Source organism: Furipterus horrens, unplaced genomic scaffold (assembly GCF_987537825.1).
Source record: "Furipterus horrens unplaced genomic scaffold, mFurHor1.1.pri manual_scaffold_15, whole genome shotgun sequence".
NCBI classification, from domain to species: Eukaryota; Metazoa; Chordata; class Mammalia; order Chiroptera; family Furipteridae; genus Furipterus; species Furipterus horrens.
This window is the reverse complement of record NW_028327185.1, coordinates 22,860,133-22,885,737: the sequence shown is the minus strand read 5'-3', so window position 1 is coordinate 22,885,737 and position 25,605 is coordinate 22,860,133. Positions and strand designations below refer to the sequence as shown.

Here is a 25,605-nt window from a genome sequence, read left to right as displayed (position 1 = left end):
CTCTGCAGGTGTGGAGCATGCTGGGAAAACCCAGTCTGGGAAGGCAATGTTCCTGGCAATGCTGCAGAGAGGGGCCCTGTGAATTCCAGGGCGGTGTGAAGGCTGTGAGCACTCAAAGGGGCCCGCAGGAAGGACACAGCCCACAGTGAAGGTGGCTCTGGCAGCTCTGGCTCTCACCATTGGTCACTCAGCTCATTTCAAAATAATACAATTAAATGCTGATTGTAATACCATTTTATTGTTCATACTGCATATTCATAGGTCTCTCTTTTCCCTCCACAACTACTACAGGGGTGGGCAAGAGTGGTGTACAGTTGTGAACAGGCAGAAGTTTATTCTTGTATTAGTATTTACTATCGTGTTATTTATTTGTGTAAATAACAAAGGCCAGCAATTCGAGCATTTATGAAGTTGCACCTAAGGGCACTGTGCCGTTGTGACGTTCTTTTGAGTTAATAAAGTTATTGTAATAATCATAACCTGCATGTCTTTTTCCATACCAACCACTGTTAACCTCCTTTTGCCCCTGTATTTATGTAGAGAAGCTCTCTCCACCTCTGGTAGCTGGCCTTGTAAAAACACATCGTATGTTTTTCTGCACATCTGCCACTTTGGCTTCTGGGGAGCCCCAGCCATGCACAAGGACTTGCGGTGCATCTCAGAGGACCCCCACGCATTTCTTCTGCCATCCAGGAAGCCTGCCCTGCTGAGGGGACAAGAGGGGAGCCTGCCAGGCTCTGGGGGTCCTCGGTGAGGGCTTCTCACCCATAAGTCTCAACATCTCCAGCTCCCACCTTAAGAAGGATGACGACTGTCAGTTAAGTATGAAGTCATTAATTCATGAATCCAAAAGGGAAAAACACCCTGCCTCCTCCGCCGCTCTCACATGAAACACCAAGTGCCTCAGACGGACAGCGCAGTCACTGTGCAGGCTGCTGGGCCCATGAGAAAGCTCGCCAGCAGCTGGGCGCACTCAGCGCCCCCTTGTCAGGCAACCTAGGGAGACGGGGTGAATCTGTCAGGTTGGTAACAGTGAGCAACTTCCTAAAACACAAGTTTCTGACTTGCTGTCTTAGATTTGTTTCCTTTCACTTTAAGGCTGCAGAGAGCTATGCCCAGCTTCTTTTTTCATGAGCACACAGGAATCAGGACATGGCAGGAAAGATGACCAAGCCACATGTGCTCATCTCAGACCAAGTCACTTCCAGGCATTTCTGTGTGACCTACTAGATGGCACCAGCGTTTGCTTGGCCATTCATGTCCTACTAGCCTGTCCAGAGAAAATGTCTCCAATTCTGTTACACTTTTGATTACTAATGACCCTTCTCTTTACCTCTTAGCCAGTGGTTTTCATCTGAGGGTTACCAGACTCCTCCATGGAGCTTTAAAAAAAACACAAATGTCTAGGTCTTAACTCAGACCTTCACAACCTAAAATTTGGGTTCGGCTGTATGCACACATTTTAAAAATAACTCCTGGGCATTATGGTCTGATCTCCAAGGTTAAAAAGTCCTTCCTAATCCATTCTTTCCTAGCCCATTCCTTACTCACCTCCAACTCAGTTAACCTTGACTCTTCATCCCCATTTCACCTCTTACCCAACAAGCCAGTCTCTAATTCTTTAAGGAAGGCCAATACCAACCCAAATGAGTTTTCAAACATGATGGAAATTTTAAGTGAGGAAGTTTGTGGTTAACCAAAGAAACTGGTTATTCTCTGAAAAAATAAGCATGAATTCTTTTTCTTTTACAAATTAAGTTTAATTGATAATTCAGCTTCAGAAATAAAAATAACTTCTAAAATGAGAGTACAAACATGTTTATTAAGTGTTTTTCAGAGTTTATCTCCTTTCTTCATTTATTAGCAGATAGTTCTGATCTATTCTCTTGCCTGAATATTGTAAAGAAATTAAAATTTTAGGTAGATGAGCTATTTGTATCCATCCTAGAACACCACAAGTCCCCCTAGAAGCCTCAATGGCAGAACGACTTCCCAGTTTTTCCTTAATGTTTATGGCTGGAATATAGCACCTGCTTGAAATAAAACAAGGAGTCAGAGTTCCTCTAAACATCACCCAAAGTGGCATTAAACATAAGGACCCGGGTATCTCAGGAATTTTCTAACTACCAACTACTTAATAAAACGAGGCAAATTAAATGAAATTTATAAAGGTTGAAAGTTCTAAATGGGCCAATGTAGTAAAAGTATGAAGTTACCAGACAGTTATGAATGGAAACTATCACATTTCCAGCTGTTGGTGGAAATCCATAAAAATCTGAGAAAACAGACTGTAACAGGCACATTGCTGCTATTCTAGTAACACTTGAATTGCTGCTTGCAACTGTTTTTTGTTTGTTTGTTTATAATCCATTTCCTGATCATTAAGGACTCAGATATAAACAGAATTCCTGCTTTATTCTCTAAAAGCTGTCAGCAAGACAGAAAAACAGAGAGGGGAGCCACAGCACATGGCAGCTCAAGCTTTAGAACGAACAAACATTGAAGAGATCAGAGGATGCTGAGCATGTGTGACATGCTCCTTAACAGGCTTCAGGTGTAGACATAGCCAGACTCAGCGCTCATAGGATCAGCGTATAAACACAGCAGTGACCACACGCTGAGTGCTGGCAAAAACATCTAGTCATTCCTGCTACACAAAGTGAATTTGCCTAAAATATGTAAAGGTTCTGCCACTCAAGAACTCATCTCTACTGCTGCTAAGAATAAGTCCTTCCCTACTAACTCCTTCTCCTGACCAGGTAAGAAGACCAAAGACATAAGGAGTTTGGCCTGGTGAGTGATAAGGGTGCTGCTCTCTGATGCATCTCCTGTTATGAACTATTACTACAGGTACCTGTTTATTTCAAAACAGAGCACTTATCTACAGTCATTGCTTGAGAACCTGTACTAACAAGCTGTAGGAAAAGCACAGAAACCTGAAATCAATACTTAATTCTAAAAAGCTCATTTTACCTAGTGATTCCATCTTCCTCTCTGGCAATCAGACTGACTTCTGTGTTTTCTGAGGTCTCTACTTTGGAGGATAAATAAGGCATCGGACTCCACTAACTGTGCTGCATTGTTCTAAACAATGAAGACTTGACTATAATCTCTAAAAATTGTTAAGTACTAAAGATATTTTGGATTCTGGTTCTATTCCCTGGCAGCTCCGTGTCACAATATTAAATTCAGCTAACAAGACAATAGTACCATTCATACTTAAATATTGCTGATCTTTGGATAAGCAAAGAAGTAAAACACTAATACCCCAAGTATATTTTCCTAGTGATAATCGCATAAGCATGTTAGATACAAGAATATTTTTTAAGATATCAAGCATCTACCAATTTTTTTCTCCTGGTGTTAAATTCTGGGTATTTTGGAATTTCCCATTTTGTACTTTCTGCTGTCCCTAGATCCTCCTAATTTTATACTACTCAAGTAATTTGCTTTGTTTTATCAAAGAAACAAAAAACGTTGATATTTCATGGCATTTAGCTAACAATTCCGAAATAAAGAAACCTATGTATGAAGCACACTACGTCCTAAGCCGTAGAAACTGAATTTCAGCCGTGTCACATCGCGGGCCAGGACTGAGCTGTAAAACCTTTCCCTTCGCTTAACAGGGCTTGTCAGTCTTCCACGGCGTGGGGCGGGGCCGGGGCGGCGGGGCGGGGCCGGGGCAGGAGGGGCGGGGCCAAGTGGGCAGCGTAGGCTCACAGGTCACTCTCGCCGTAGAGCGCCGAGGAGAAGGCGGCGTAGTCCAGCGCACCGGGCACCGCGCCCGGGCCCTTGTAGGCCGGCATGCGGCTCAGGCAGTACTGCGCCTGGTCCGGGGGCAGCTCGCGCCGCAACTCCTCCGCCAGGATGTAGGGCTGCAAGAGATGGGGTTGCCAGTGAGCCGCGGGGGCGCGCGCAACGTGCTGCTGCTGCCACGCGCGGCCGGTGCAGGCAGGCAGCCCAGCAGCTTCCCCGCCCAGGGGCCGCCGGGTGGGTGGCGCACTCCCTGGCCGGCACCCGGCACCCGCGGCGGAGCGGCCGGCTCACACTGCAGAACATAGAGGTGGTGGACATGTGTGACTCGTGCTTTAGGAAAAGGAGCCCTTTTCCTGCTCAGCTTACTAAACACGAGAAACAGGCTGCAACTGGAGAACACCTCTCTCTAAAATAAAATCAAACAGGCATTCAAAAATGGAGTCTTTTGCCCTGGTTGGTGTGGCTCAGTGTATTGAGCACCAGCCTGCAAACTGGAAGATCGCAGGTTCGATTCCCTGTCAGGGCACGTCCCTGGATTGCAGGCCAGGTCCCCGGTTGGGGGCGTGCCAGAGACAACATATGAAAATCTTGCATATTGCTGTTTCTCTCCCTCTATTTCCCTCTCTCTAAAAGTAAATAAGTAAATAAAATTTAAAAAGTTTTTTTTTTTTAATGTCACATGTGCAACAGGAAATAGGATGATTCTGGTAAAACAGACTGGATGGTAAGAGTCAAAATAAATGAAAGGCAAGTAGCATACTGTAATTTATAAAAGGGTTTTGGGGGCTTCAATGAGCCATGGCTTATTACCTTCTAGGGCAGATGGGCTCTCCCCTTCCACCTGCTCCCCATGATAAAGGATTCATTTTAAAATTAACGTTAGTGTTTTTATGATACTTTATCTTCTCTGATGGCGTAAGGGAATAATATGGCCCTGCTGATATGTTTTATTACCTGCCTTGCTTTTCTTCTCACCTAAAACACTGGGTAAAAGAGCGTATCATATTCCAAAGTGAAAGTATAGCTACTGAGATGTTTTTTTGTTTGAAGGATGAGATTCAAAAAGTCTGGACTGGCAATTAAACTCCTACTTAATTTCTAGACTACATGTAATGAAAAGCCTGCCAATCTCTTTAACCACTGGACAGCTCCAGTGTGTGGGCACATTAGGGTCACTGATCCTTAAAAGGAGGTCCCAGTTGCATCACATCTGAATTGTGTGGTTTCTCCGGAGTCTTATCTACCAACTCAGAATGCAAAGTAGGGTGGAACCAATAAAACACACACAAAAAAACTATAAAATATACACGCTCTTGGTTCCTTCCATAAACTCACCGTGAGGCCCAAGCTCAGATTTTGGGAGGCTGTATGTGTTTTTCTGGTCCACGCAAACCAGAACTGGTTCCCCGCTGCTTCCTGAGCTCAGTGCGATTGTGGTACAACACGCACTAGTGTCAAGTGGGTTTTACTTGCAATGCTGTTTCTGTGCTTATCAGGATAATGAAGTGGGCCCCTGCAAACGCAGAGAAAACCTGTCCGTACAGACCTTGTCGGATGCCAGGATGCGGAAGGAGGCGATGACCTGCTCCGCCGTGTCAGTGTCCGCCGTCTCCCTGGTCATGAAGTCGATGAAGGACTGGAAGGTGACGGTGCCCTGTCCGTTGGGATCCACCAGGGTCATGATGCGGGCAAATTCAGCCTCACCCTGTGGAAAGGTTGCAAAGAAACATTTACTTCAAGGGCACGCAGCAATGAACAGAGTCCTTCTGTGGCTCTTCCCTACTGCCTGCCAGCTGCTTTGTGTGTGAACCCTTAAGTATCCCTGCGTGCCCTGCAATCTGTGGAACAATTCCCAGGGTGACCTATGTTACTCCATCCAATGACTGTAACAGTTGCTATGGCTTCAAGCCAGAAGATCCTGAATGTCAGAATTCCTTCTGCCCTGGGACCCACAGTCCTTCAGGCCTGAACATAAGAAGAGGAATTCAGGGAGAGAGCTGGGCCCTTTTTACACAACTGAGAGAAGAGTAACATGCTAAATAGAAGACAGTTCAGAAGATGGCTCTCGTGACTTTTATTACAAATGTCTGAGAGGCAGCTCACATTGAAAACACACAGCAGTGGGTAACAGACGTGAGGTGAGCAGCAGTATCGCAGCCCCAGGGAAATGTAAGACTTTCTTAATGATTTCTTAAAGGTTTCAGTAGAAACCTTTTAACCTTCTAAAATATTAGAGGAAAAAGCACTTAAGAATCATCAGGATACTATAAGCCACAGAAGTGTGCACTTTAAATGGGTGAATTGTATAGTATGTGAATTATGTCTCAATAAAACTATTAAAAATCATCAGGAAAGCTTATGTTCTCTTCCTTCACTAAAAAATATCTGACTGCCCTGGCCAGATAGCTCAGTTGGTTAGGGCATTGTCCTGATATGCCAGGTTGCAGGTTCAATGCCCAGTCAGAGCACATACAAGAAACAACCAATGAATACATCAGTTAAGTGGAACAACAAATCAATGTTTCTCTTTCTCTCTCCCTCCCTACCTCACTCCCTTCTCTTTCTCTAAAATCAATTTAAAAAAATATGACCAATTGCTGAATAAAAATATATGTTCTAGTTCTGTGAAATTACTTTATATAGTAGCAGTCAACTTTCAAAAACATTATCCTATTCAATGACAATGGACCGATCCCACATGTGCTACTACTGTCCTTTAAGGCAGCCACCTCCTATACTACAAATCCAAGTTCAATAAAATATCAAACCTCAGTGAAATTTCCACTTCTGCCTTACCAGATCATAGCCCATGGAAATCAAGCAGGCTCTGAAATCCTCGTGGTCCATAAGGCCGTTCTTCCTCTGCCAACAAATATAAACAGAAGCTGAGACTTAGAGGCAAATGAGCAACTCGACTTGACCCAGGGGGCAAAATCCAGTGAAACGGGACATCTGGGGCTTTGCCAAGAGGCTGTGAAGGTCTCCACTGACTTACAGGAAGACCGGAGCCAACACAGAGATGTTACAAAATGATTTCTTAAAAAGGGAGAAGGGAGGTGGACAACGGACAGAAAAGACTGCATATTCAAGAAAGCAATGGAAGGAATTACCCAGTGCCATGGAAAATGACCTAGTCAGGAGCTGACTGCTGCCACCCACTGATGACAGAGCATACCCCACAACAACTCTCAGGCCCTGGGCCAGGATGGAGTGGCTCCTCCATGCTGCAAACTTGGCCTTAGCACCAATCTTGGGAAGGCCTACACGGAGCAGCTCGCAGCGAGGCCAGTGGACAGCGGCCCTCCCTGTAGAGTGAGGGCTAGGCAGGATACTTGGTGGCCCAGACTCTTGTGAAATGGGTGTCCACCCAAGCCCCAGGCATGATGTGGCGTGCAGGCTGCACTGAAGACCTGGCTGAGGGCTTTGAGAGGACAGCTAAGGAGCAAGTACCAACATAAGACTAGAGATAAGAAAACACTTCTACTACTGGCCACGCCAGTATTTTCAGTCTCAAAGCTCATATCAGAGGCTGTTTTTCCTGTGAATGTCTGTGCTCACACCCCGTGATCAGCCCTCAGTCTCCCCTTCCGCCCTCTCGGCAGTGGTGCTTCCCACTGTGGATGCTCCGCACTGCCCACTGCCTCCCTCCCTCGGGGTCCTTCTCCGGCTCTTCTGCCTCCTTGCAACAGGGTTCATTCCCTGGGATCTGGGCCTTCTCGCTTCTTACTCTCTAGACCTTCACTCGCCAGAGATGACCATTAGGTTTCAGCCTGAAGTCCAGACAGGATGCCTCACTGCCCAGGGCACCTGCAGTTCCGTAGCACCCCTTTTCTTGTGCTCTGGAGGCTCAGAATTTTCAGGTCACTTTTAATCTTTCCCTTTTCCTCAGCTCCCTGTTGTTCGATTGTCAAATTTCTCTGTTAAGTGACCTGCGTGTTCTCTTCTCTTCATTCCTAGCACACCTATCCCTCAGTCGAGAAGTTCGTCTTCCCTCCCATCTGACCCTCTGCTCACTTCTTCTCCCCTCCCCCATCCCTGCAGCCCCCTCTTACCCAAGGCTGCCAGGCACGTTTTTCTGAAGTCAACTCCTTTATACCCACCATACCTACTACTCTCTACCACTCTAGTAACATGCCCGCAGGCCTCATGCTCAGGCATCTGCTGTTTCCATCTTTTGTTTTTAATGAGAAGTGAAGTGGATCATGTCCCTGACACCTCCCTCCATGACTTCCAGCAAACTCTATTTCCCTCCAAGACACATAATCCTTAACATTTAATTCAAACAAATGTTCAGACTTGGAAGGTTCTGCATCAGCCTCCTTTGCACACAGCCTCATTATCTTGGATTCAGATAAAGATGTGTTTTTTTCTGTGGCATGGCCCAAATGAGTGAGAGTTGTCCCACAAGCCCAGAAGGGTCTGTGCAGGAACAAGGATCAATCATCTCCCTCCACGGACACCTGCATGTCAATGAATTAAGTCAGGTAGTGCTAGAGCACATTTCCACACAAAGAGGCTGAAACCAGGCCAGCTTCCATCTCATGGTCACACGTAATAGGCCTCAGTTCCCGGATCAGAAGTCTACTGTCTGGGATTTCTAATGGGCCTGCATCTGGTTGGCCCAATCCACAGGCATCTTAAGAACCATTTACTGGTATTTGTAAACCATAAACAGGGTCCCAAATAAAGTAATGGCATATCCTTTCTAGGGATATTTAACAAATGGAATGTGGCCTTTATGATAAGCAAACTGGAATTTTCTTATAAATAATTGGTTATACTCAGTATTGAAATCAAAATACACTTAATTTTTTATAAGCCTTTACTATGAAAATGAACACCATTTTGTTGGTGCATTTTCCTTAAAACATTTCAAGAGCCCTGGCTGCTGTGTGGCTCAGTGGATTGAGCATCGGCCTGCGAGCCAAGTGTCGCTGGTTCGATTCCCAGTTAGGTCACGTGACTAGGTTGCATGTCAGGTCCCCAGTTGGGGGCACGAGTGAGAGGCAACCACACAGTGGTGTTTCTCTCCCTTTCTCCTTTCCCCTCTCTCTAAAAATAAATAAACAAATAAATAAATAATAACTTTTTAAAAAAACAAACATTTCAAGAGCTGATTTTGTTAATTAAAAAAGAAAATTAAGTTTTACGTGTCACAAGAATGGGTTATATTTCTATCATGTAATTTACCTAAATAGCTACTTAGGAAAACTACCTCAGAGGTTTGTATTAAGTGACCTAAATCCAACGACCACATTTTGTTAAGGGTACACACTCACTTAGAACAAATCCAGCTTTGCTGCCAAGTACAAAGACATTTACTATGTCACCTGCATACAACAGTGCACAATCCCAGATGTCTCTCATCTGGGCCACATCAGAGCTTAGCATACTTCACTGCAGTGGCCATTCTCCTGTGGTGTCCCTGCAACCTTCCTGGGGCATCAAGACTTAAACTAATAACATGGATATGATCTTAAACGTATTTGAATGTCCCAGTATTGCCTGTCAAAGAACGAAGGGGGCGGTACCCGGTCAAAGTGGTTGAAGGAGGCTCTGAACTCATTCATCTGCTCCTGGGTGATGCCCTTGGCATCCCTGGTCAGGATCTGTGTCTCCACCTCATTGATGGTTCTGGCAATGGTCGTCAGCAGCAGCTCCCATCCGACACGAATGTGCTACGAGGAAAAAGGAACGATCAGCAACAGGGGCTTCCAGCACATCCATCTTGTCTCCTCCTCTTCCTAGCAGGAGAGTCGGCCCACAGGGAGATAAGAAGGGCTTACTACAGACCTTCCCACACTGTTTTACTCCACTTGTCCACTTTTTACAAGATTCTGCAGCAGGAAATACTCAGAAGCAAAGCTAGGGCTCTAACAGTGACAACTGACACTTTGTAAACAAATATACAATGTGCAGTCTCTTTGTCACTAGAACTATCTTTCCATTCCCAAAGTAGCAGGAGGGGCCCTTGATTATACCCACTGGTTCCCAGGGAGAGCAAACTGGGTCAAACTGGTAGACATGCAATTTCGGGTCCTCTCTCTGAAGCCATGCAATGAGCTCCTGCTGTGATGATGTCGCTGATAGTACAATTACGTAGCGCTTGTTGTAGTTCACAAGCCTTTTCACAAGTGGTGATGAACGGAAAGGCCTAAAGAGCCCTACCTTCCACACCTATGGAACTTAACAGGGACAAATGAGACAGGTGTGGGAGAAAACACCCGCAGTCAGACAGTCACAACCAGGAACAGTGTACAGGCGCGTGTGGTGACTGTACCTCCATGGTGTAGTTCGTGTGCCTGTTGTCGAAGACCAGGGCCTCCTGGATGAGCTGGTGGTCTCCCTCGAGCTTGTCGACGTTGTTCTTGTAGTTGATGATGTTGTGCTCGTACTGCTTCAGCTGATTCATCTGGTCCTCCAGGGACCCTGTGATCTGGATGGAGCTCCGGGCAATCTCCTGATGCAAAGCACAGGGAGAGACAGAGGTGAGGGGGCATCAGCACGCCCACGCTGCCCCAGATGCTGCGCTGGCAGCAACCAATGTCATCTGACTTTCTCTGATGAAGTGGGAAACAGGAAACTGCCACAGAACAAAACTAGCTCTAGTTCTGGTTCATCTAGAAAATGAGGGGAAAATCCACTAGGATCAAGAAAATCAAAGCCAGAGGGGTAAGAAACAGGTCACTCCAGTGTCAGTGCAGAGCAGGAGGCTCCCTGGCCACAGGGTCTGGGTAGCAGCCGCACCGGCAGCTGCCGCACAGGTCACGGCAATGGCATGTCAGCAGTGGTGAGAGAATCCCTTAGTCTCAGACGCTCTCCTCTCAAGAAAAAGTTAACACTTCATCACCGAAAGGGAGCTTGGGAGAAAAGGAAGTGGGCCACTAAATGTCTCTTGGCTGTTCTTGGTGACAAAATGAACCCAGAAATCAGTGTTGTTCAAAGATTGCTCTCCCTTACTTAAAGTTCTGAAAGTGCCAAGTGTTTGTGACTCTCCATGTGTCCTTCCTCCTCGAGTTGGATGATTTACAATCTAGGTCCTGCCAAGGTTAAAACTGAGAAACAGCCCCATCACCGTTTTCAATGACACCGTGAATGGCGGCAGCAAGGGCCGCCTCATCCCCTTGAGTGCACCACGCACCGTGATGCCCAGGGACACACCGGCTGCGGGAGCCCGGGGCCCACCAGAGCCACAGCACAGGAGGCACCACTGCTGCGTCAGCTCAGAGCCCAACTGCAAAGTCGTGGAAACTCTCTGGGGGCACCGACCTACCTCCATCTTGTTCTGGATCCAGGGCCCGATGGCGTTGGCCTGAGCGGCAAACTGGCGCCGCAGGCGCTCATTGGCGTGCTGGCGGGCCAGCTCCTCCTGCAGGGACTGATCCCGGATGGGCACGAGCTGCTTCACCTGTCAGGGCCCAAGGTCAACAGGGGTTAGAGACCAACTTTGGCCCAGTGGGGGTGACCAAAGGATGAAGTGATGGTCCAAAGAAGGGAGTTAAGGAGAGGACTAGAGGGAGAGTCTACCCTAGCTCTGACTGCCACCCACGCCACCCAGTGCCTGCTTACCCTAGGGGTGTGCATTAGGGGCACTGGCATTCCTCTCAGCTGCAGCTCTCACCCCACAGGACCAGGTCCAGAGTACAGAGGATTTGTGAACTTGAATGGGGGAAGACTGGCATCTATTTTCACTGTCTCTCATTGAAAGTTACCACTGCCTCGGATTATGAATGTGGGCAGTGAGTCCACAGAAGGATCTAGCAATACTGCGCCTTTATCACAACAGAAGTCACAGATATTCTCATATAACATTAGTGATCGCCTGCCTCTCAAAACATGGCTGTGTCAGCATCCTTAGACCTGTTGTTAGATCTTGGCTTTAATGTGTTAGTAAGAAGCACATGCATTACTACATCCCAGCTTTAAAGTATATTTTAATTACTATATTTTAATGTAATTTCTTTCTGTTTTAACCTTTAAGTATTTACTTGAATTTACAAAAATCCACAGGCTTATCCAGACTGCAAAAGGGCCCAAGACAGACAAAGTCAAGGACCCTGGCTCAGTGCTGGATGATGCTGGTGCACAGGAAGGCCTTGCCTTGTGCCCACCTGGCCCCTGCATTTCCCTTCCACTTTGCCCTGCGATTTGTACTAGAATGCTATCCTCCATTCTCTTTGAATCAAGAGTTACTTCAAAAGTCTTTCTTGTGTCTTCTGCAGAACTGCTGCTGAAGACATTATTCAGCTTCCCTTTTACAGAAATCCTTGTGGCCAATTTGCTTTATAACTTAGTGAATGGAGAAAAGTTCATCTCGCTCAAAGAAATGCTATTTCCCCCTTTTCAAGGAATCTGCTTAGCTGAACATGTTCCCTTGTCCCTTGGCCGTCAGAAGACCAGGGCTGATGGTAAAGCTCCAGGATACGAGAACTCACCCCTGTCCTCCCTCCCATGCCTGGTTTTTCCCTTTTGCATGGTTTATAACTAAACAATTGTTGCATGCATCTTTTTACAAAGCCACCTCACATCCACTGGGACTGATTCCTTAAGGACTGTGCTGTAATTTTATCCACGAAAATAAATCTTTTAAAGAATGAGACAAAAGACTCAATGATCTCCATTTCATTATCGCTGAATTTTTGTTTTAATCCTCATCTGAGGACATTTTTTTTTCCATTGCTTTTAGAGAGAGGAAGGGAGACAGTGAAACATTGATGTGAGAGAGATGCGTCAGTTGGTTGCCTCCTGTACATGTCCGGACCAGGGGCATTGGCACTTGGACCGAGAATCATAAACACCTGGACCCAGGGTTGCTCATGCCCACATCCAGACCAGGGATTGAACTCGCAACCTAAGTATGTACCCTGATTGGGACTCAAACCCCAATCAGGACGACACTCCAACAAACTAAGCCACATGGGCCAGGGCTATCACTGAATTTGAGGGCAGCTGCCCATAATTTAAAACGCAGCAAGTTAGGAGAAGTACTTTAGTTCCCAAGATATAGTTTTCTAAGCAACTTTTCTGAATTGTAAATTCACACACATTTGGGACATGTTTTCCCATATTCTAAAAATTCTTGAATGAAGCACTACAGGCAAGATGATGCCACCAAATTTTGAGCTGGGGATTTAAAAATGGTTTCCCTTATGGTATCAGTATCATAACCTTTACAGACTGCCAACATTTATAAGATTTTCCTTATAAAAAATCATCTCTCCTTTCCTCAAAAACCACAGAAGTTGCTGAATGGAATTTAGGAATTTAACATATTTTGTCTGTGAAATTTGGGGTAAATGATGCAAAATCAGGCAGTCACTCTACCCCCCACCCCCACCCCGGGTTTTTACAACTGCCCTTAACCTTGGCTTCACAAAGGCCCCAGCCCACGCCCAGCCCTCCGCCACGCACCTTTTCCCACTTGGTCCGGAGTTCGTCCATGGTGACGGTGCTGTAGGGGTTGCTGGAGCTGACTCTGATGCTGTAGCTCTGAATCACCTTCTCCACCTCGTTCTGGATGGCCATGATGGACTGCCGCTCACCGTCTGCCTCTGGCAGCGTGGCCTTGAACTGCTCATGGGCGGTGATCAAGCTCTAACCAGAGACATGAGTAGGGAAAATCGACCTCACTTCCATGTTCCCGTCTGCACATGTATAAATGCTTTTATAATTGCAAAACTCTCTGGAGGGAAACAAATTCTGGAAATTCTGGAAAAGCTATTTTGTGCACAAAAAGTCAAATTCCTTGAAATGGAACACAAAATATCATGATGACTATTTAACTGATGCCTATAAATACAAAGTCTTTTTAAAAAATGTTTTCTTTTTTAAAAAAAATCACATTTGCTTTCATTATTTTCAATCCCCTGCTATTGTTTTGGCCTTACACTCTACTGAGGAGCAGAACTTAACTTTGCTGCCCTTTCTAATGACAGTTTTACCTTTAAACTCCAACAACAAAAAAAAGCAGTGTTTGCTGCCTTTACCCCTAAAGACCACTGGGAAATATATCCCTTACTCCTTCAAAAATAAGGCTGCAGAAACCGCGTCTTTCCCTTAAAACCTTCATCTACCAAACCGACCATTTGACCCCAACCTGCGAGACAGCAGCCCACTCAGTCCAGCTGTACGTAGATGCCACATGGGCCGCCTTGCAGAGCAAAGTAATGTTCACTTCAGGTGCTGCCACGGCCCAGCTCCCTGGGCATGGAGCAGGGCTCCATGGACCTCCTGGAAGCATCACTCCAAACACCAGGAGTGTAGGCTGCGAACCTCTGACACAGAGCATGTGAGACAAGCCCTCATAGCCTCTTTCACCCGGGTGCAAATCCTGCCAGAACTGGAGGAGTGGGTTCAAATCCCAACCTTCAGTATTTCCTTTACATTTGGATTCTTTCTGATGATCTATTTTACATAATAAAGAGTTTTAAAGTATTTTATTTTTTATTCTATTACACATCAAATTCACTGTACAATGGTCTTCAAATATATTGGGTCCTGGCTATTGGAGATTAATTCTCCCTGCTAACATGGCCACCTAGCAATCTTGTTTAGAACTTTTAAGTCCAGAAGGAACAAGAATATTTGTGTTGTGGGATGCAGAAGGTGCCGGTCGTGGCTTCTGATGCTTTGTCATCTGGCAAAACTCCGTAGATTTTAATAAACAATAATGTGCACGCATTTTGCACTGTAGTTAACTCAGTAGCCAGTAAACTCATAACTTTCCATTAATAACTCTGACAGCATTTATGTCTATTTGCTCAATGATCCCACTTTTTTTTTTTTTTAAACAGATCCGTTTAGATATATTCACCATTACCTGATTGATGTTCGTTCGGTTATTTGACAGCAAAGAGTGGAATGCACATTTCAAAGCTAAAGCTCCAAGCGCAACGCGGGCTTTCTAACCGCATTTCTCTCAGTAAAGAAATGAAACAGCCCGTGACGTGCCGGCCGTGAGGACTGGCCCACCTGGATCTCCTCGATGCTGTGCACGATGAACATGTCCTGCAAGTCCTCCATGGCGCCTTCCATCCAGTTGTTGAAAGGAGCGGCTCGCTTGGCAAACTCCAGGTGAAGCTGGTCGATGGTCTCGAGCAATTTCTCAGTTCTCTGAAGAGTAAACAGAAGCAGGCGTAACCATAGATTAAATAACAAAAAATTATCTGAAGATGTAAATATGCATTCCAGAACAAAGCACTATTACCTGATGTTCTGTTAATCACAACACTCTCATCATTAATGTGTTTACACACAAGATCAACCCCTGTTCAAATAATCAGGCTGAGCCCTGCAGGTCCCTGAAGAGTCTCCTCAATCAAAGAAGGTTCTGATAACATCTGAAGCACTTAAAGGGAGCTGTTAGGTAGCAGCTAGGAACGAGCAGCCAGAGGGGAAATAAAGGCAGAGCCCTTGCCATGACAATCTAACAAAGAACTTCACACAGGAGGCTAGAAGCAAAAGGAAGAACATGTCTCACCAATGGACTAAGCAATCCTGAGCTTGATTTGATAAGATTGCAGGGTGTCCCAAGTACCACAAGCAAAACAGCACAGGAGGAACGGAGAGTCCTTGAGACTGTGCTGAGAAAAGGGGCTTCTGTAACAATTTTACTAAGACTGCCAAGTGTCCTGAATGTCACAAACAGAAATCATACAGGAAGGGAGGCTAGTTCTTGAGATTCTATGCTGGGAAAGGGAGCTTCTGTAACAATTTCACTAAGACAAAGAGCCTTTACTAGCTGAGAAAGAAAGCCTTTGTAGTTGTGCATTGTTCCCAAGGGGGAAGGAGGGGGCACCTGGAAGCCAGCTGAGGTATATAACCTCTGAAACCCCAATAGTTGGCATATTTAGATTAGCTAGGTATCCACTTGTAGCCTCGGCTCATAGAGAACAAACTCACTAACTTCCTAACAAACTTACTAACAACTTTATTTCCTTCCTACGTGCGTGGGGCATTCGGACTAGCCAGGTGTCTGCTTGCAGCTTTGTGCTCGTGTGTTTCATAGAGAAACTTGCTATCTCGTTTCCACTATACACGTTGGTCTCTCACTTGAATTTGTCTCCTGCAGCGAGACAAAGAACTGACGTGGGGAAGGAAGGCCATAATTACATTTATTTTCCCCTTCTGTACTAAATCTATGAGCTGTGTCTGTTACATGCCTGGTCCTTCCCCTCTCTCAACGTTCCTTTCTTTAGGTGGACATGTAACAGTCATTTGGTATCTAGGAAGCATGAGATCCTGTATTTTAAAATTTCCCCAGAGTCAGGGTGAAGACTCAGAAAACTGGTACCTGCTTCTTTCCTTCACATTGTCTGATAGAGACAGAGTCATCTCCCCCTTATCTGTGGTTCCACTTTCCACGGTTTCAGCTATCCATGGTCAAGCATTGTCTGAAAATGCTGAATTTCTTCAACCATGGACACCATCTGCTCTGACACCCAACCATCAGCACCATCATGGAGCAATGATCCAGGATCAATGGAAGCAAATGACCCTCCTTTGGAGGAATCTCCAGAAGGCCAGCAGTAGCCCGACCTCCGTCACTCAGCTCCTTTCATCTCATCACACAGGCACTGTGTCATCTCACACCAGCACCAGATGGTGAGCACAGTACAGTCAGGTATTTTGAGAGAGAGAGAGACCACATTCACATAACTTTTATTAGACTATGTTGTTAAAATTGTTCTATTTTATTATTGGTGTTGTTATACATTAAGCTTTATCATAGGTACGTATGGGTAGGAAGAAACATACATATCGGGTGCGGTACTGTCCGAGGTGTCATGCCTCCACTGGGGTTCTGGTCTTAGCCCTGAGGATAAGGGAGGACTGCTGGAGTTAACGCCAGCCACTTCCTGCTGTTTATCCATGTCTTGAACTTGAGTAAAGCCAATTCCTCCCGACTCTTTTCATATCGTTTTTCCTACGACAGCATCTGTTGCCATTTCCCTCTGCACATCTCAAGTTAAGTTCTTCCTGACCTTGACTCAGTCACAGTTCAATTTACTCCTATGTAAGGACTTCTGAAAATTTACTGTAATTACTACTGGATACAAAATTGGTTTATACCATAATCTCATTACCCCTGGATTTTTTAAAATTCAAAAGTACAGTGCACTGCTATACGGATAAATTATAGTACAAAGCTTCCAACTTCCCATTTGCCTCTTTTTCCTACTTTTCATACTCTCTTTAGAGGCTTCTATCACTGGATAATCTGTTTTGTTTTATACACATAATGCCACAGAAAAACAAGAAATTTATAACAGGGACTTAATTAGAAAGTCTCTATTAAAAGGCTTCATGTCACCCTGGCTGGATAGCTGAGTTGGTTAGAGTGTCTTCCCGATACACCAAGGTTGTGGGTTTGAACCCCAGTCAGGGCACATCCAAGAATCAACCATTGAATTCATGAGTAAGTGGAACAACAAATTGATGTTTCTCTCTCTCAAATCAATACCTTTAAAAAAAAAAAAAAAAAAGGTTTCACATCATAGGTGGCTTAGAGACCTCACCTCCAGAGCTTCTCTCCTCTTCTGCGTAAGTGTTCCCAATCTGTCCCACTGGTCACATATTTTTTGACAGCGATCATTGACATTCACAGCGTCATGATAATCCAGCTCACTATCAGAAGTGAAATAACGATTAGCTTTCCCAAATGATATAAGGAAAAATGAACATGGGTCCAAATAATATATAAAGATCTGATAGCATTGACAGGTATTTCAGTGTTTTGTTAACAATACCACTGTAAACATGATCACTACTCTGACTTATTATGACAAAAATTAGCTGTCTTTTTGATACCTCAGGCTAATTATTCTCCCTCCAATTTCTTGGCCAGACCCCCAGAGAGCGTTCTTTTTAAGTGCTAGTGTACCTGTAAGTGATGCCAATGACCTGACCTGCAGTCAGCCCTGTGGGCTGTGCTGAAGCCACAGTGGCTGGAACATCAAAATGAATCAAGAAGGGTAGGCATCGGCTCACACCCATGTGTCCTTGCACCTCTCAAGGGCGCTGGGCCTCACCTGTCATGGCAACTGAACATCCTGCCCTAAAAGGGCACTGGGACTCTAGCACCAGAGGGATGTCTAACACCTGGCAGGACAGAGCCCTTCCTCTTGTGAACAAAGAGGTTTCAACTTGTCATAGGCCACTCGTGTGACAGCGAGAACAAGAAGATTTCTCATTAGGTGATTTTTCTTCCTGACCAGCCCGTCCAGACATCCTAACAGAAGCTTTGTGAGGTGATGTAATTCAAACCCACTACTCGAGCAAATTCTCAACTAGAAGGTCAACCTGGTATCTCCAGGGATGAAGCCTGGATACTGTGGAGAACTTCATCACCCTCTAGTTAAGATCAAAGCAAGACTCAGAGAGGTTGAAAGACATCTTCAGGAGACTTCTCCTCCAAAGCAGTCCAGACACCATCACCCTTTCCTACCACATCCATTCCCAAAGCTTACGTTTAGGTCTTACCAAACTTTAACTAGTTTTAATAAGACCTTAAATTCAGGCAATGGCTGCTCGTTATTTGTTTCCCCCTCTAAAGTAATCTTAACTTGTCCTTACTGAATATCACTGTCTCTGTGACTGGGTAAAGGAGGTGCATGTGGTTGCGGTCCCATAGTTCTTCCAGTGGCTATGCAGCTCCCTGTCACTGAATTAAAGCTTGTCCCATTCTTATGAGCAGCTTTCTACACACAGGCATGTCACTGACTGAGAGAAACTAAGATTCTTGTGCTTATTGTTGTAACTAAAGAACCAAAACACACTAGCACCCTGCACAGCCTTGAATGCAAAGTGAAAAGGCTACGGCTCTTCCAGATGCTGATATTAAAGAGAAGAAGGACTTCAAAGCAAAACCCAGGAATCCTCCTGTTGAGTAATGGAGACACCAATGCTCGGGGCTCACAGTTATATTTAGGGTGAACATTTCACCCTCTTCTCTTAGCTCATATGTGTTAGTGCTACACATAACTGCTTCCAAGGAGGTAGGGCCTGCATAACGGGGCTCACTATTTTATATGCACTCTGAGAAGAGCACACACAGTTTGATTTATAATTTTAGGAAAGTTAAAAAGGACAGGGTCATTAGTAACACTATGATGAGCCCAGATTTAAATTCTGTGTGTGGTTCCTCTCTTGTGTGAAGAAGTAGGCATTGGATATACCTGTAATAATAATATAATAATAATAATAAATAATAATATAATTATAATTATATGGGCAACACTTAAGACCAATTCAAATTACTCCTGGGAGCTATTTACAGAGTATTGAATGGCTTGAGATTCTTTCACTTCGTGCTTTCCCCCTCTCCCCCCGTTTTATTTGTGCCAAGGCGCAGCCAGACACCTGGCTTCAGGAGACGGGAGAAGTCAGAATGCAAAGGCCACAAGTTCAGTGCAGAAGGGATGCGACAACCAGGTGCACTAAGAGTTTGGGCTAAAAATTAGACACTTAACAGAGACCTTATCTGTTCAATGGGGAGTTTGCGCTCCTCAGAGGTTAGGAGCATGGGAGTTTTAAAACATTACATGTTGAAATAAACATTTATGTCATCATGTGATAGGTTTAAAAATTTTGCAAACATATCAGTGATTAGGACGAGGGGAAAGGAGTAGGGATGAAATTTTGTATTTATCAAAAGCGGACATGGGTCTTTAGAGAAACTCGGGAACACTGCCAGGCGGCCTACCCCACAGGGCGCCCACGGCCGCAGGCGGGGGGCACCCTGCACAGACTTATTCATGGTGAAGTGGGGCTGCCCTGTCTCCCCCAGAGCTGAGGCACCATTTCTGCGTTTTTTTTGGTTTTGGGGCGCGCAGTGCGGCCGCCGCCTGCTCCCAGGCTTGGTGGGCCACCTGTAGGAGCGGCGCTCCGGCCCTCTCTGCCGAGCCCCGTCCTCCAGCAGGTGGCCTGCCTGTCCTGGGGCCAGGGCACGCGCTGCAGGGCCGGGTCCACGGGGACCCGCCCCAGCCCCACAACCAGAGAACCAAAGATAGGTCGGTTAATCTGTTTGGAAAGACTGAACAAGCCCCACGCCAGGCTCCCCCAGCTTCGCTCTCCCTGAATTCCGCCCAGGGGGGAGAGACCAGGCCGCGCCCGTCCCGGGAAGGCCGGGGAGCCTGCCACTACCCGCCCGCCTGCCCGCCCGCCGCCCGCAGCGCACGCACTTGAGTTCCTGCGCGATGGCCGCGATCTGCTCCACGCGGTCCTGGTGCGCCGCCAGGTCGCTCTCGAAGGCCTCGTGCTTCCGCAGCAGGGCGCGCACCTCGGTCAGCGACGCCGACTCGTAATCCTTCTGCAGCAAGGTCTGCTCTTTGCCTGCAAGGGTGGTCGCGAGAGTGAGCACACCCCGCGGGCACACGGCAGCGTCTCCGTGCCTGCCATGTCCCCAGCCACAGTTACCGGGAGAAGGGAGAGGAGAGCCCGGAGACCGTGGGCGGCAGCTCTGCGCCCAGTGCAGGCTGGCCCTCTACGGAGGCGCGGACCCCGCGTCTGCAGTGAGGGGGAGGCCCGTGGCCACCTTCTAACAGGAGCCCTGCCTGCCCAGGATCCCGGTAACAAGGATGGATTTCTCGGTGTGCCCCCAGTGAGGTCAGTAATGAGTAGCCCACAGGCATCTGGGAGCCTCAGGTAACACACTTGAACTCCGTCTGCCTACTCACAGGTTCAACCCTTATCCTAATTCTTTTTGTTTGAAAGCTGTGCTTTCTGTGGTAAATGCAGTCCGTGTGTGTATGTGTATGTCTGTGTGTTGGTTTTTTTCCCTAATAAATTTGACAGTTTCTCTCTGAACTTCCCACCTGTTTCCCCACAAATACTTCTTAGATCAAGCAATGCGTGTGGTTATAACTGGACCTACATTCATTCCCTGATTGACAACCTTTAAGAATTTAATTTTTTAAAGCTAGAAACAGAATGCAAAGGATCTCTTATTTAACCATGACAGCCTAGCACTTACTATGTGCCAGATACTGATTTAAATGCTTTATAAATATGAACTCATTACATCTTCCTCCAGACCCTGTGAGGGAGGGGTGACCGTCATTCCTGCTGCGAGGAGGACACCAAGGCACTGAGAGGGGAGGATCTCTTCTCTAAGGCAGGGAGCTGACGGGTGACAAGGCTGGGACTCCAGGTCTGTGCCTGTAAGTGTCTCGTGGGCAATCCCGTCAAACCATGAGAAAGCGAATGGGAACCCAAAATGCAGGCACCTCCTGTTCTGAGAGGGGACGGTTTTCTGGCTCAGCAAACAGCCACCCGCAGGAGACAGCAGGACCACAGTTCGTGGCTGCGGGACAGGAATGAGCAAAGCCTGAGGGAGGGAGAGGAGTCTGAGTGAAATGAGGAAGCTAAGACTAGACGGTGAGGCCTGCATTAGTCTTTTCCAAGCAGATCTTCTAAGTGGGAAATGATGCTGCTTTGTGGCATTTAATAAACATCCTACTGGCAGAAGTCTGACCCACAGTTAGGGAGTGAACAGATACTTGTAGAATCAAGGGAAAAAAGTGAGGAGGGCAGAAGGAGGCCAGGCCCTATATAGGCAAGTGTGGGAAGAAGGCATTTCGAGTGCCATTTTTTGAAAAAATATACAATTATCGGCTTGATTAGAAAATAAGAGGTTTAGTACAACAGAGCAGAGTGAAGAGAGGTGATGACACCCACCTGCAGGGTCCCCGACATTAGCACAGAGCTAGTAACTGCACCTGGGGCTCTGTCCCCACCCCGGGCCGGGCCCCTCACCATAAGCCCAGGTCTCGTGCGTGGACGCCTTCTGCCGGAACTTCTCAGCCAGGTGCTCCACGCGCTCCAGCCTCCGGATCTCATTCAGCAGCCACTCCTCATAACCCTTCTCCGCCTGCTCCAGCCTCTGCCAGGCCCCAGCGATGTCCTAGGGGCGAGGACAGGCCAGCCTGGTGTCACACTCTTGCCTCTCAGGCATTCCTGTGAACCCCTCCACTGTGCAGAGGAGAGTGTCATCCTCTGTTTCCTTTCCTTTCCCCCCCCCCCATAACCATTCAAATTGCTGGGACCTTTTAAAACTAATACAGTTGTTCTCACAAGTGAACAGATGCCTGATACTTCTCCAGATGTGGGCAGAGGCTAACAGGGCTTTAGTTTTCTGGCCAGAAGTCAAGAAAGCCTCAAAGTGACTCAGTTCACAACCACTTTGACTCAGTGACTAGGCTCAGCCAGCAGCTGGCCGTCAGCCAGTTCCCAGACATCACACACGTGCTAGACATGAGCCAGGACTTTAGGTAAAAGGAACAAGCCTTATCAAGTCCCTGTCCCCATGCAGCCTTCACAGTGGCTGTGGAGAAAGACAATCAATAATTAAACACATTAGTGTCAGACAGTGATGTGCTGTGATGGAAAATAATATAGGATCAGGTGATGCCGAGAGCCTATGGGGGAGGATCCTTCAGGCAGGTTACTTAGCGAAGACCCCTTCCATTTGGGGAGGTGGCATCTGAGCTCAGACCTCATGACAGAAAAGCCATTTTGTGCAGAAGTGGGGAGTAAGCACTCTGGGCCCCAGGAACAAACCAAAAGCCTGGGGGACCTGCTCGAGTGAGTGGAGAGCGGCCAGGTTGGAAGGGGGCCAGGACCTGGGGGCCAGGAGGATGAGTCTGCATCTTATTCTGAATATTTTGGAAAGTCACTGGAGGGATTTGACAAAGAAGGGGACACGCTCCAATTTACATTTCAGGAAGATGGTGGCGGCTCCATGAAGAACATGAATTTTAGGGGCAAAGAAAAAGAAGAGGCAGTGAGCGGGTTACTGTGGGGTCCAAGGAGAGGCCAGTGGCCTGCCCAGGGTGTGGCAGCGAGTTCAGAGAAGGGGACAGATTTGAGATGTGATCTGGAAGTGGAGCCACTGGGACTGGCTGAGGGACTGGATGCAAAAAAGAGACAGAAACAGGGGGGTGGGAAGGGTCAGTGGTGACACCAGGGCCTGGGGCTTCAGTTAGTTAGAGGTGCCGTCCACTAACAAAGAGAGCAGTACGGAGCACGCGCAGCTGCCTGAGGTCTGAGATGCTTCTGAGACATTCACGGAGATCGGTAAACCTGGAACTTGGCAGAAGTTCGAGCTGGACACTAACATTTGGGAGGCACAGGCAATCAGAGCCATGAGCCTAGATGGGATCACCCGGAGGCGTAAGGACAGAGCAGACGGCCAGCAGAAGCCAGGAACCTCAGTGTGCAGACCAGGCAAAGGCGGCCAAGCTTGGAGCAGTGACAGAAGGACCCGTTGGTGAGGCAGGAAGAAAACAGTAAGTTCAAGGACGGAAGGAGTTTCAGGAAGGAGGCAATGATGAACAGGATCACAGCTACATGAACGCTGTTGACTTGGGGGAGAACAGCCTCAGGGGAGGGGACAGAAGCCAGGTTACTGCAGGGTGAAGAGAAAGAGCGGAGGAGCTGGGGGTGTGGGGGAGGAGGGCTGAAAACCAGATTCTTAAAGACTCTTTCTAGATGTTCTGCTATAAAGGGCAGCCAAGAAACAGGACACTCCATAGGGACATAGAGTCAGAGGACTTACTTTTTTGTTTGGCAGGTTCTGTAGGACTGTGTGCCGATGCGAGGGATACGGTAGAGGGCCAAATTAAGGATGCAAAGAGAGGGAGGTGGAACAGGGGAGGTGACAGCAGGGAGCAGAGGCCACTTGTCCTAGGTGCTGGCAGTCCCAGTAGGGACATTGGGACAGGCCTGCGGAGGGAGGAGAGGACGAGGCCGTCCATCAGGGTCACTAAAGGCCTGCTGTCAGGAGGCACCACACCATTGCAGAGGGAAGCCAGAGCTGCACAACTGGCAGGAGGAGACACCAAGAATGAAACAGCTGTAGGGCCAGAGTCCTGATCCTGAGCTGAGACCCCTTGGCGGCCCCTGGGGAGAGGCCCGGGCCACTCACCGACACCATCTTGCCCTCAGAGGGCATGAAGGCGGGCCGGTTGCTGATCCGCAGCTTGGTCTGCAGCGTGTTGAAGTTGATCTCCAGCTGGCACTTCTCCTGCACCTTCGGGGGCTTGTGCTTGCGGCGGTAGTCCCGGAAGTCCTCCAGCTTCTTCTGCATGGCCTGCATGGTCTTCTCAGGGGTCCGGTTCTCCAGCCAGGGGATCGTGCGACGGATCCATTCCAAAAGCTGTTCCCAAAATGCATAAATACTGCTAAAACCACCAGCAAACTGCCCCCACTTAAAAAAGATCTCACTATTTGGGATGGATTAACTTCATGTTCCTACAGCTACAGAAGTACAATGCCCCGACTAAAAGGACAGGAAGGGCACCTCTGTGCGTGGATGGACAGGCCAGCGTCCCACCCACGGCCACTGGCGATCACCCCAACGACACCACACACCAGTCGAAAACTCAGAGTCAGCACGAGTCATGTTTTACAAATGTGTAACATTTACAGGAAACTCGGGGACCAGACATTAGCAGACAAATGCTGGATGGAGCTTTCAAATGAAAAAAGTAAAAATAAAAATAAAAAATCACCTGACATGGCGAAATGTAGTATAATAAAATCAGCAAAGAAGTGGGTTTAACTTAAGCTCTGATCTAATGAATTTATTTACTAGACAAATGTAAGTCCAGGACTGACTCAATGCCAAAACATATTTTAATTCGATATCTAGCTTCCGAGGAAATCCACATGATAAATGTGAAAATGGGTGTGATACCTGAGGACAAGGCACATGCTCCTGAATTACTACCAGAGTCTTAGAAAGGACCTGCTGAAAAGCCACGGGTAATTCACACTTCAGATCACTTAGAAAATGGCAGCAGACCATAAAAATTAGTTAAAATGGCGATGTGCCCACAGCCTGAGGGCCTGAGGAGGAAAAGGCAGGATATAATAACGGAGGATCGTCGTCCTCCAGTTCGGGCCCTGCTTCCGACCCAAAGTGCATCCCTGGCCTTGAAAAACAGGCCAGACTGACTCCCCCACAGCAGCAGGGTGGAAACAGAAACTCATTATTAGGTTGGATTAACTGAAACATGTGTCCCAGTACTCTTCCCAGAGCAGGCCATACATCAGCTATGTGCGGGCAGGGCAAAGGTCACTTGGTTTGGGGCCTGTGTGACAGCGACCGAGGCTGCTGAGTTCCTAGTGACGCTACAATTGGAACAGAAGAGCAGCATGGGCAGTGCTATCCTAACCAGCACCTGGCTGCCGCGCACCACGGAAACGCATGTGCGGCTAACAGGACGGAGGGCTCTGCCTTCCACATATTTCCCTCTAGGTATTTATCCTCAAGTCTGAGCCACACTAACAGCTAGGAGAGCACCTTGGAGCTGGGTCACTGTGGACCAGCCCTCTGGACACGGACAGCAGCCAATGTCAGAACCAGGAGGAAATCACAGAGTGCAATGTCGTCTCGGGGAACCCGACCCTGGAGGTGCCCAGCTGGCCATGAAACCACATTCTACCTCTTAAACATGCAAACTGCCTCTGCGCTCTGGGCTGGTACAGAGGCCCATCAGGGTCACCTTGGTGCCAGTAATTATGTTGCTACAGATGGACCACCTCTCAGTTCAACTGTATTTTCCTACTTTTATTCCATCTGAGATGAAAAATGTAGAGAAAACAATGCTGACAACCCGTGTTCACCCTCTCGCCTCACCCTCTGGGTGGGTACCAACAGGACTGAGGGGCACCATTGCCTTTACCTCACTCGCTAGCCTCTCATATTCTTCCATCAGCCTCTCATTCTCTTGATTCACAGCAAGAACCTTACATATCCTGTTAGCTGCTGTCTCGGCCTGTAAAACACAATAGGTAAACACGGCAGCTCTGTCGACAGGACACGCACACACAAGACTGAGCGTGGCG

General features: G+C 47.2%; 1 protein-coding gene across 1 annotated transcript in view; it reads right to left on the bottom strand.

Moving 5' to 3' along the window:
• Window positions 1-1,802: 1,802 nt before the first annotated feature.
• The window catches only part of ACTN2 (actinin alpha 2), a 62,502-nt gene continuing 38,699 nt past the window's right edge, over window positions 1,803-25,605 (bottom strand). The window contains exons 9-21 of the mRNA XM_090263399.1: window positions 25,443-25,535; window positions 23,681-23,911; window positions 21,511-21,658; window positions 19,938-20,088; window positions 17,274-17,382; window positions 14,728-14,868; window positions 13,168-13,350; window positions 11,030-11,164; window positions 10,037-10,216; window positions 9,288-9,434; window positions 6,553-6,618; window positions 5,303-5,461; window positions 1,803-3,875 (exon numbers count right to left, since the gene is read on the bottom strand). Coding sequence (XP_090119525.1) covers window positions 3,717-3,875; window positions 5,303-5,461; window positions 6,553-6,618; window positions 9,288-9,434; window positions 10,037-10,216; window positions 11,030-11,164; window positions 13,168-13,350; window positions 14,728-14,868; window positions 17,274-17,382; window positions 19,938-20,088; window positions 21,511-21,658; window positions 23,681-23,911; window positions 25,443-25,535 — 1,902 coding nt within the window. The 3' untranslated portion in view covers window positions 1,803-3,716. The remainder of the gene's footprint in view (window positions 3,876-5,302; window positions 5,462-6,552; window positions 6,619-9,287; window positions 9,435-10,036; window positions 10,217-11,029; window positions 11,165-13,167; window positions 13,351-14,727; window positions 14,869-17,273; window positions 17,383-19,937; window positions 20,089-21,510; window positions 21,659-23,680; window positions 23,912-25,442; window positions 25,536-25,605) is intronic.